Consider the following 12,685-nt stretch of genomic DNA (forward strand, 5'->3'; position numbering starts at 1 on the left):
TTACGTAAGCTGGATTTAACCCTCTCATCCATTAATCACATGCTATTGCTTATGTATTTATAGTATGTGTATGTTGGGTGCATTAATAAATTTTAAAGATCATTTCTGTTAGTTTCATTCACAGGATACACAAAAAACTTTGATTTCAGTGTGTAATTATTAATGCAAAGTAATATAATAAAGTATAAATATTATGTGAAAATATTGAATAGGGCCATTCAGCCCAAGAAAAGACTAAACTTCAACTTGCTAGGCTACTAATGCTCCAAGATCACTAGCTTGATCAGTTTTTTCTAGCATAATCCCACCAAGATGACATTGGATATCTAATCATGCCAAAGTGCATAACTTTGCATTTGCATTATCTCATTATTTTGCATTATCGATTTTCCCACAATTCCAGCCTATTCAAATCATTCTGCAAGTACTGCATATCAGCAAATAGCTATATGTCATTTGTCAAATCCTTCCCAATATCATTAATGTACAGACTGAATAACAGTGGACCAAGGACTGATTCTTGTGGTACACCACTAGTTACCTTAAATCTTGCAGATTCTCATCCCCCATTTACCACTTTTTAATATATGTCAATCAGCCGTCCTCTTATCCACACTAATGTTTTGTAATCCAAACCCATAATTTATGCAAGAGTCTTCCATGCTGTATTCTGTCAAAAGCCTTAGCAAAATCCAAACGTATCATGGTGTATCCATTCCCCTTGTCTAGTTCAATGGTAACATTATTATAGAAGGTGAACAAGTTGCTAAAACATGACCTTCCCAGAACATACACTAAAAATGAGTAAACTTATGCTGTTTATTGTAAAGTAGAGATTCGCTGCCAACCAATTTCTCCAAAATCTTCACCATCATTCCTGAGATATTGATTCGTCGATAGTTGGATACATCAGTCATTGAACCATCCTTGTACAATGGGATTACTACACATTTCTTATATTCCTGCATAATGTCAATCCATTATGCATGGGTTAACATTTTTTCACTTCTGTTCCTATTTCCAATCATGATTGTACTCTAATACATATCCATACTCCAACACATAGCACATACACTAAAAATTATGTCAGTGTATGAATATAAATACAGCATGTCTATATTTAAATTGTACATATTAGGTCTGATGTATTAAAATAAATAACTTTTATTATTAAAAGACCAGAAGATAAATAATAAAATATACAAAGAGCCAACAAGTTTCACTAGCCACTGTCTAGCATTTTAAAGGCTGAACTGGTGTGAAAACAAATGCATTGAGTTACATTTCAAACATACACTTTAGTAACTGTTAGGCCGTTACATTTTGTTCCTTCTGTTTGAAGGCGTGCATGTGTTTGAAAGCTTCAGTCAGATTCCGGTACATGACCACATGTTTTGTAGTTATTTGCATATTGTAATTCTGTCGAACTGAGAGAGATGATGAGATTTTTCCATATGTCTTTAAGAACAATGCCCTGATTTCTATTTAAATTATTGCCTGTGCGTAATACCACAGCTACTGCTTTTAAAGTTCTGTATCTGTAGTCATTCTCGATGTAAGGCAAAGAACTGTTTTTCCAATCTATAACGTGATTTGATGTTGAGAAATGATGTGCTAAACCAGATGTGATGATTCTATTATGATTGACATCCCCCACATGTTCCTTCTGTCTTATTTCAAAACTTCTAGAAGTCTGACCAATATAAGAAAGGCCACACGTGCATGGAATTTCATACACTCCAGGACATTTGAAGAAAGGTACCTCATCTTTAGGTGATCCTAAGATATGTCTGATCATGGTAGTTGGTTTAAAAACCACTCTGATATTATGAGCTTTTAACATTCTCGCCAATTTTGTGGAAACTGAATTAATATATGGAATGACAGCTGTGGACACATATTGGGGTACTGTAACACGTTGTTGGTGGTTGTCTTTAAATAGCCATTTGTTTAAAATGTTAGAAGGGTATCCATTAAGAGATAGAGTGTTCGCTATTAGTGACAGTTCTCTCTGCACATCTGTTTCTTTTGAAATAGACCTTAAGGCTCTCTTACGGAGCATGTGAATGATGCCGTGTTTTTGTGATCTATGATGGTTGGACGAATAATGTAGGTATCTACCAGTATCTGTGGGTTTTCTGTAAATGGACAGTTGGAAATTGTTATCTTCTTTCTTCACTAGGATGTCAAGAAAAGGAAGTTCTTTGTTCTTCTCTAGTTCTATAGTGAATTTGATCTTATTGTGTAGTGAGTTGATTTTGTTCAGAAACACGAGAAGGTTTTCCATGGTGTCTTTCCAGATGATGAACACGTCATCGACATATCTCCACCAAATTGACGGTTTTGGTACAATGGTGGAAAGAATATCCTTTTCAAGTATTTCCATAAAAAGGTCTGCACATGGTGGTGACAGAGGACTACCCATGGCTAGACCTTCCAATTGTTTGTATACAGTGTTGTTAAATTTGAAGAAATTTGATTTCAGGCAATGATGAAACAGCTGTGTGATGTCTTGAGGGAAAAGATCTTTCAGAATGTTAACCACCTCGAAGATTGGTACATTAGTGAATAAGGACACTACATCAGGACTAGCCATAATGTCCGTTTCTGATATTTTAATACTCTTGATTTTTTCTACAAAATGTTGAGAGTTTTTAATGTAGGTCTCTGTGTGTCTAATTGTTCCTTTCATTAATTTTGCCAGATGCTTTGCTAGTAGGTATGTAGGTGATGATCTTCCATCAACTATTAGACGAAGAGGAACGTTTTCTTTATGAATCTTGGGAGCCCCATAAAGGCGTGGAGTAATGAGATGTAATGATTTAAGTTGTTTTTTAAGTTCATCCGACCAACCGGTCATATTGCGGATAAGAGCGTTAGTCTCCACATGATTACTCATGATGGGATTTTTATCTAAGACTTGGTAAGTGGAAATGTCTGCTAGTAACAAATTAATCTTATCGAAGTAATCTTTCGAGTTGAGAATGACCGTTGAATTTCCTTTATCGGCTTTTGTTATTATAATGTCTTTGTTGTTACGTAAGTTGTGGAGAGCTTTCTCATCATAAGGAGTGATATTAGGTATTGGTGGTTTTGCTGAAGCAAGAATAATCGTACTCTTGAATCTGATAGCATTTACTGTAGCCTCGAAAGATTACTTCGATAAGATTAATTTGTTACTAGCAGACATTTCCACTTACCAAGTCTTAGATAAAAATCCCATCATGAGTAATCATGTGGAGACTAACGCTCTTATCTGCAATATGACCGGTTGGTCGGATGAACTTAAAAAACAACTTAAATCATTACATCCCATTACTCCACGCCTTTATGGGGCTCCCAAGATTCATAAAGAAAACGTTCCTCTTCGTCCAATAGTTGATGGAAGATCATCACCTACATACCTACTAGCAAAGCATCTGGCAAAATTAATGAAAGGAACAATTAGACACACAGAGACATACATAGAAATCAGGGCATTGTTTTTAAAGACATATGGAAAAATCTCATCATCTCTCTCAGTTCGACAGAATTACAATATGCAAATAACTACAAAACACGTGGTCATGTACTGGAATCTGACTGAAGCTTTCGAACACATGCACGCCTTCAAACAGAAGGAACAAAATGTAACGGCCTAACAGTTACTAAAGTGTATGTTTGAAATGTAACTCAATGCATTTGTTTTCACACCAGTTCAGCCTTGAAAATGCTAGACAGTGGCTAGTGAAACTTGTTGGCTCTTTGTATATTTTATCATTTATCTTCTGGTCTTTTAATAATAAAAGTTATTTACAGCATGTCTATGTTCAATAGTAAGGAAGTTGCGTGCATGTAATGCATATGTCATCTGTCTTGCCAATGACTTATTAGGTATCAAATTTTTAACTGTGGCATGTTTGTTTTTGTTTAAAAGTACACAGCCTCATATGTATTAACATTAAAACTATAATCCCATTAATCTGTCGAAGATAAAGGCTATTCAAATCTTCTTCAAAGAAATTAACACCAGCAACACTCCTATAACCCTCTCCTGACTAAGAATCATTGGCAAACTACTGAACATCTTCAGTGAATCTGCATGAAATATTATTAACAAATAAGTTAAACAGTAGAGGTCCAAGAAAAGAACCCTGTTGTACATCACTGGTTTGTGACACTGCTTTAGAGCCAATATCCAATCCATCTAAACAATCTGCTATCTATTCCAATTTTCCTCATCTTGTACACCAACTTATCATGTAGCAATCTATCAAATGCCTTTGAGAATCCAAGAACATCACCATATACGAATCTCCTTTATTCTACACATTCATCACCTTAACATAAATGGAAGAATTGAAAGCAAGACTTATCCCTTCATAAATCTGTACCCATCATAAAGAATCCTATGTCCACAATCCTATCTTTTACCTCTCTAATACCTTAACTGCAATTGCAGATATATAGACCGGTTTATAATTGAAAACCTGTCCTAGAATTATGCTTATACACTGCTACTGTTTTGCCTTCCTTCCACTCCTTAGAAACCCTTTCTACTATAAGATATTCATTAAATAATCGGATTAAGAGCACAGCAAACTTTTTTTGCATATTATATATTATATGTGGGAATGGATGACATATTATGGTAATATGTCATCCATTCCCACAGTCTTCCATTCATTCATCCAGTCCAGTCAACTCTTCCGTGCGTAGAGGCTTAAGTGCTGTGAGGACATCATGTTGGAGGCTTAATGGATTTTTTACAACACTCAAAAAGAATTAAAATAGAAATTAATACTTCCTATATTTCGTCCTAGTCACTAGGACATCTATGGGGATTACAAAAACAATTAATGTAACATATACAGAAATAACAAACAATACTAAGCCCAACCACGTGGGTGACACTAAAGTCCTATATAGGTAGAGCGCCCTCTAAGGGCAGTAGTAGGTGGCCTGGAATGTAAGGTGGGAACTCTGGTGATGAGTGTTTCCCAAATCTTCGGAAGCTTAATGCAATCATATTTATTGAGATTTGGTTGGTTTTTGAGAGCTGCTGCTGCTTCTAAGAAAAGTCTCTCTTTCTATATGCTGTGTGTAGGTTGTACTTGTACTGTTTTAGTATCTTGGCTATTTTTCCCGAAAAAATATCTTGGTTTTACGAAAAAGTATCTTGGCTATTTTTCCTGAAAAAATAGCCAAGATACTAAAACAGTACAACCTACACACAGCATATAAGCTCCATCGCAAACTTGCTACCCTTATCCGTTCTACGAAAGATCAGCTCCCTCTGCCTGGAGTTTACAAAGTACCCTGTGCCTGTAAGCTGGCGTACTTTGGACAGACAGGCAGATCAGCATCCATCCATCTAGAGGAACACAAGTCTTACATCTTCAAACACAACTATGGCCATTCAGGCTTGGCTGACCATGTTTTGGACACCACCCACAGGGTATCATGGAAGAAAACCACCATGCTCCACCACAGTAAATTCAAGAAAGAGAGACTTTTCTTAGAAGCAACAGCAGCTCTCAAAAACCAACCAAATCTCAATAAATACGGTTGCATTAAGCTTCCGAAGATTTGGGAAACACTCATCACCAGAGTTCCCACCTTACATTCCAGGCCACCTAATACTGCCCTTAGAGGGCGCTCTACCGAGATAGGACTTTAGTGTCACCCACGTGGTTGGGCTTAGTATTGTTTGTTATTTGTGTATATGTTACATTAATTGTTTTTGTAATCCCCGTAGATGTCCTAGTGACTAGGACGAAATATAGGAAGTATTAATTTCTATTTTAATTCTTTTTGAGTGTTGTAAAAAATCCATTAAGCCTCCAACATGAATACCAGTCAACACTTAGATACCTCTTCTTTCATCTCTAATCCCTTTATCACTTGCCTGACTAACTTCTAGGCGTTTTCCAGAGGATGAACCCTGCTTGCTCCATATGAGACTGGGTAACTCACCTGAAGTTGAAAAGCCTTTATGAAGATTCCTTGTTGTGGATGAGAGAAATGAATGCACATGTGCTCTGTATTATAATGTCAATTTTAATAAACATATTGGAAATTTTTTGACACCTGCATAATATAAAGATTTGCATGAAAAAAAAACTATAAATATTAAACTGCTCACCTGCTTCTACTGGATATTCTTCTCTGCCCTCCCATGTTATCAATAGTTCATCACCATCTAAAAGCTTATAGTACCTTTCTAGCAAAACAGCAAACTCTTCAGCTTCTCTATCCTCCATACTGAAAACAAGACTCTGAAAATTTCAAAATGTGATAATTCTGATAAATTTTTTTTGTCTCTTACTTTCATTTTATTATATTTTTATGACTATTATATATACAAATGTCTGAAAATTTTGTCTTTGGGAGATTAATGTTATTGCCTGGTGTGAGACTACTGTGCTGCTTATTAAAGGCCTGAAGTGGCTTTAAAAAGTTCTGTTTGGTCTCTAGAACTGGATACCATGTGCAATTATAACACACACACATGAACTAAATATAATAATAATCTGTGGCACATGCAAGCCCTTTAAAGGCCTACATTGTACTGCTCAGATTGGTTTTCATAAACATAATTTTAGGATAAGGTGGTAAATCCTATGCTTAAATCTATATTCTTTTGTGTAACTTATGTGTGTTTTCCTGGCTTTCCTTTCCTGTGTTTTTCTGACTGTGGGGAAAAAACCCAAGTTTCTAGAACTTATAACTCTGCCACCTCTGTATGATACCAGGCTAACTCATGTTCAGTTGAAAAGCCCCTGATAAAAGTTCTTTATGTCCTAGATGGGATTCAAATCTGGGTCTTTCCAGCTGAAGGACTTTGTTGAAACTGACTGAGCTATGGAGTCTCATACACACACAAACTACTGTGCACAAATTTGGTGACTTGCTTTCTCTTTGGATGAAGAAATCTCCATGAGTAACAGTATCAGGAACTCTGGGATGTTGGTTACAGAGAGTGTTAGTTGAGGAAATGTAAATTGCTGCATGTAATGGAACAATAATGGAAAGGTGTGAATGAATTTAAGGTTCTATATACTGTTGGTTATAATAATTTGGGACCTCACATCAGAATACCTCTCCTCCTCACATCAGAATACCTCTCCTCTCCTACTTGCCAAAATACAAAGAACTTTGGTAATGAAAAACTAGAACACAATACTGATTATATTCTCCTTTCACAAACATGTAGTGAAAATTCTACTGACAGTGTAAATGCAGTAGTCAACTTTATGCTAACTCAGCAAATGATTGGCTGAACATAAAAAAATCCCACTGTTAAACCAACCTGAGGGTTGTAGAACAACATAAATTAGTCTATCTTACACTATATATTCGTACTTAACACAAGTGAGCATACAGTCCATGTAATATCTTACTCAATGCCTGCAGACTTCCATAGATCCATAGTTCCACCCTTTTCTTTCTTTCTTTTTTTTTTATCACTGTAAAAATCTCACATAACTGTATTACTTGTTATGTTTGTTTTTCATAGTTTTATATATATATATACAGTACATACAGTATATACTAAGTAAAAAATTTTATTAATGAGAAATACGTTTTTTTTTATAGAATAAGATAATCTAAAAGTATATATGTGATTTGTTCACATTTAGTAATGCAGTTATATAAGCTGCCATGTGAGAAACTTAACTGCAGTTATAAATAGTAATGTGTCTGTGCGGTTAGCCTAGTGGCTATGCACTTCGAAACCACATGATTATGAAAGGAGTGTCCTAGGTTCGATTCCTGTCACATTAGGAGCTTAAGGATCTTTCTCAGACATAGCTAAGTTAGCCAGTCTTGGGCGTGGACAGCAGGGTATTTCTCCCCAGTTTATCTGGGTTTTTTTCTCCCACAAGCAGGCAAACCAACCCTGTGAACACATGCAGTTACAGGCGTAGGACTAGTCACCTTATCCTCGAGACAGGTATGACTTAGAAGGGCTTAAGATAGCTCTGTAACAGGCCAGTAGGCCTAACACATGGAAGGGAGAAGAAGTAGTAGTAGTCATGTTGCTTACCACATGTTGTAATTCTTAGGGAATAGCACAGAAATGTTGTATGTCTATTATTTGTAGCTTTGTGTTACAGTAGTATTCGTATGTCACTATTGCTGTACAACGTGCAAGCACTGCAGCAATGACAACCATTTTGTCACTCAAGTTTTGCTTTGAATCTTGGTAACGGACATATGTGTTGGTGGTTGTTTTTAAAATACCTGTCTCTGGGAAACAGGAACGCTAGGAAGTAAAGAGTGGTTAAGCAAGGAAGGAAAATCGAAAGCGGTCTAATAAACTACTGAGTTAAGTTCACTAATCTCGGGGGGAAAGTATTTACATGCATCATTAATTATTCTTCAAGGATACAGAAATATGAAGTTGATAAATGAAGTACAGTATAATATATCAAACCTTTGTATATGGAGAATATTTTGTGCTTAATGAAAGGAAAGTGATTTATTATTATTATTATTAACATCTGACCTCCATGGAGTCAGAGACTCATCGCAGGAGGTGCACACTATTGAACACAATGCTCATTCAACTGTGCTTTAAACTGATTCAATGTGTCTACATTCACAACACATTCAGGCAATGCATTCCACTCACCAACCACTCCCCAATGCAAAGAACCTTCTCTTCACTCCTCTGCTCACACTCTCATTATACAGTTTCCAGTGATGGTCTCTTATTCTACCCCCTTCTCCCATTCCACAAAAATCTTCCTCAACCTGATAACAATCCCTGACTAGTTTACATGTCTCAATCATATCCCCCCCCTTCCTTCTATTCACGAGGCTCTGCAACTTGCATTCTCTCAACCTGTCCTCATACTCCACATTGCAAAGACCACTGATCACCTTTGTGAATCTTCTCTGGATCCTTTCCAACATATCCTCATTACCAGGGAAACCCAGCAACCAAATCTGTGCACAATAATCCATATGAGGCCTGATCAAGGCCTTATACAATGGCATCATAACCTCTCTATTACTGAATGTCAGGGTCCTCTGCATCATTGCCATTATCTAATGTGACGTCTTCACAACTTGTGCAATGTGGCCCTGAATTTCAGATCCTTGTCTGCCATCACTCCTAGATCTCTCATCTACTCTACTTCCTATAAAGTTTCCCCACCAAGTGTATACTTTGCATCCCATCATTGCTTACCAAATCTCAAAACCTTACACTTTGCAATATTGAACTGATAGTCCCACTTACCTGTACATTCATGCATTCTATTCAAGTCCTTGACTCTGCATTGCTCTCCCCAGTTTTGCATAATCTGTAAACAGCTGCATGTCACTAGTTAAACCCATCCCAATTGTATTAACATACAAATTGAACAACAATGGTCCCAAAACTGACCGCTGCGGTTACACCACTAGTGACCTTTCTCTTTCGGGATACTGCACCTCCATAAACAACATTTTGATACCTATCTGACAGCCAGTCACTGATCCAACTCAAAAGTCTGTTATCCAATCCCATCTGTTTTAATTTATTTACCAGCTTGTCACGTGTCAGTCTATCAAAAGCTTTTTGTATACTACTGTATATGCATCTCCCCTGTCCAAGGTATTTGTCACCTTGTTATAGCACATAAGTAAGTTAGTGAAACGTGATCTCCCTTTTCAAACCCATGCTAATAAGCACAGAGAATACTGCTGTTATAAACCCATTACTGTATCCTACTTCTCAACCATCTCTACAGTACCTTCAACACAACTCCAAATATATAGATTAGCCTATAATTCGAAGCTACAGGCTTATTACCATCTTAATACAGTTGAACAATTTTACCCTCCTTCCACTCCATGTTCCAAGGAGCACTATGGAATTTGTTGTAAAAAGTCCCTGTATTGGAAATGCTCAGTTAATGTATTCCTATTGTTTGAGTGATTATTCTTAATGCCTACTTCAGAAAATTGAAAGATAGATACATTACGGAAACTGGAAGACATATTCAAGTATACTGGTCAAGCAAGATCTTTAACTATTGTATTTAAGGAATTTTAGAGATTATTATTATTATTATTATTATTATTACAAGACCCCATGGAGTCAAAGACTCATCTAGGAGGTCCTTTTATCATACACACAGCTCATCATACTGCACCTGGCTTCACTAGCTAAACTGTTGCTCATACTTCACTTTTGCTACTCTTACCAACCAATTCATCTTCCTTGTCTGGTCTTTGTAATCCTCATGGAATTCTTTATTACTATTTGTCTTATGCTGTCTCCATAATGCCTTTTTCCTCTGTATCGCATGCTCAATCTCTTCATTCATCTATTTCACACCTACCTTATTTAATGTTCTGACCCTTGGAATACATTTAGACATTGCTGCTACTAGATAGTTCTTGAATAACTTAAATAAAATTAAAATAAAATAAAATAAAAAATAAAAAAATGAATAAAATTAAATAAAGGAAGATATATTGAACAGTGATAAAACAGATGCTGCAAAAGAAATTTCCATATGGCCAAGTGCGACTGCAGAACTTTTAGCTGAATGCTATGTTCATTTTGTTTTGTAAAGTATTTTGTGTTATCTCTCCGTACTGAATTTAACTGTGAAAGTCAGAGTATGAGAGAATGGAAGAGATATAAGGAGACAGGTGAAGAGATGCATGAGGAATATAAGACACAGGCCAGAAGAGTGACTCGTGTGGTAAGGAAAGCGAAACTGGAATATGAGAGGAGATTGGCCCTAAGATCCAAAGAAAATCCTAAGGAATTTTTTAGCTATGTGGCCAGTAGGAGGAGAAATGACTGTGGAAGAATGATATTGTGGGATAAAAATGGGAATAGAGTGACTGATGCAGAGGACATAGTGGAATTGTTCAATGAACACTTTATTGGAGTATTTCATCCTAGAGGAGTCAGTTTTAATGCTAGAGGGATAGGACTGGTACGAGGTCTGGAGGTACAGGAGGAGAGTGTGTTTCAGATAATGAGTACTCTGGATGGTATTTCGCCACGAGTTTTGAGAGAATGTGCTAGGGAATTGACAATACCTTTAACGTGGCTTTTCAATGAAAGTTTGGCTTTGGCAAAGGTGCCCAGGGAATGGAAGGAAGGTAAGATAGTGCCATTGCATAAGGGTGGTAACAGACTGGAAGTGTCTAATTATAGGCCAGTCTGTGTGTCATCAGTAGTTGTTAAGATCTTGGAGAAAGTAGTGAGGGACCGTGTACAGCATTGGGCAGATGAGGGTAATGTTATCTGTGAGAATCAACATGGATTTGTGAAAGGACGCTCTTGTTTTAGCAATATGCTAGCCTTTTATAATAAAGTTACAAGAGCATTAGATGAGGGAAAGGCATATACTGCAATTTTCTTAGACTTGGCGAAGGCATTTGACAGGGTGCCACATGATAAGCTGATATTTAAGTTGCAGCACATGGGTCTGGATGTCAGATTGGTCAACTGGATTCAGGATTGGCTGTCTGATAGGTATCAGAGAGTTGTGTATGGTGGAGCAGTTTCCAGGAGGCAGAGGGTTACAAGTGGGGTCCCACAGGGCTCAGTACTAGGACCTATATTGTTTAACCTTTATATCAATGACATAGCCAGTGGATTGCAGGGGGATATTCAGTTGTTTGAGGATGATGCGAAGCTGTGAAGGATTATTAGTAATAGCGCAGATGTGGTAGCCCTGCAAGAGGATTTAAATAAGCTAGATAGATGGGCAAATGAATGGGGAATGGGGGTGTCAGTTTAATGCAGCAAAATGTAAGGTCTTGAGGTTTGGGAAACATCGATGGGATGCTGCATACTCTATGGGAGGAGTTATACTGGAGGAAGTAGGGGAGACAAGAGATCTGGGGTTGATGATTGATAGAAACCTGAAGTTTAGGGGACATATTGCAAAGGTGGTGAAGGTAACACAGAGGATTGCTGCTATTATGAGAAGGACACTGACCTGCAGAGATAAGAGGGTTATCATTCCGTTGTATAAGTCTCTGATCAGACCACACTTGGACTATTGTTCTCAGATTTGGTCCCCAGGATTTGAAGGGGATAAATTAACTGTGGAAAGGATACAAAGACGGATGACAAAGATGGTTTCAGGACTGTACAAGGATAGTTATGAGGATCGGCTGAGAGAATGTGGACTGCAGAGTTTGGTGGATAGAAGAAGGAGAGGTGATATGATTGAGACTTTTAAACTGCTGAGAGGTGGTTACAGGGTTGACACTGGGGAGTTCTTTCGCTTGGTTGATCAGCGGGAAGGAGTGATGACAAGAGGCCATCCCTGGAAGTTACGAAAGGAAACTGTGAGCAAGAGGGTAAGGAGTGGTTTCTTTGTGTGGAGGGTGGTTGAGCCATGGAATGCATTGCCTGATGGAGTGGTGGGAGCGAGAACGGTCAGTGGGTTTAAAGAGTGGTATGATAAACTTTGTGTTTCTCAGGGGGGGGACCTCCCCTCGATGAGTCTTGACAGACTTTATGTCTTAGAAAGGACCTCCCTCGATGGGTCTTTTGACTCCTTGGAGGCCTGAATAATAATAATAATAATAATTTATGTAATTCTTAAAATAGCCATTTAATTATTCTTTGGATGTATTATCTATAAAATTTTAATTTTTTATAATTGAGCTTCATTCTTTAGAAAACAGCATGTTGATCCTGAAGCCAATGCACCATCACAGATACAAATCTGAAATA

General features: G+C 37.3%; 1 protein-coding gene across 1 annotated transcript in view; it reads right to left on the reverse strand.

Annotated features, from left to right (window-relative positions):
* LOC150100697 (uncharacterized) overlaps window positions 1-12,685 on the reverse strand; it is a 463,381-nt gene that overhangs the window by 39,153 nt on the left and 411,543 nt on the right. The window contains exon 15 of the mRNA XM_090401246.1: window positions 6,125-6,257. Within this exon, the coding sequence (XP_090257372.1) occupies window positions 6,125-6,257 (133 nt within the window). The remainder of the gene's footprint in view (window positions 1-6,124; window positions 6,258-12,685) is intronic.

This window comes from Typopeltis vanoorti, chromosome 12 (assembly GCF_054136105.1).
Source record: "Typopeltis vanoorti isolate ZY-2024b chromosome 12, IOZ_Tvanoo_1.0, whole genome shotgun sequence".
Lineage (NCBI taxonomy): Eukaryota > Metazoa > Arthropoda > Arachnida > Uropygi > Thelyphonidae > Typopeltis > Typopeltis vanoorti.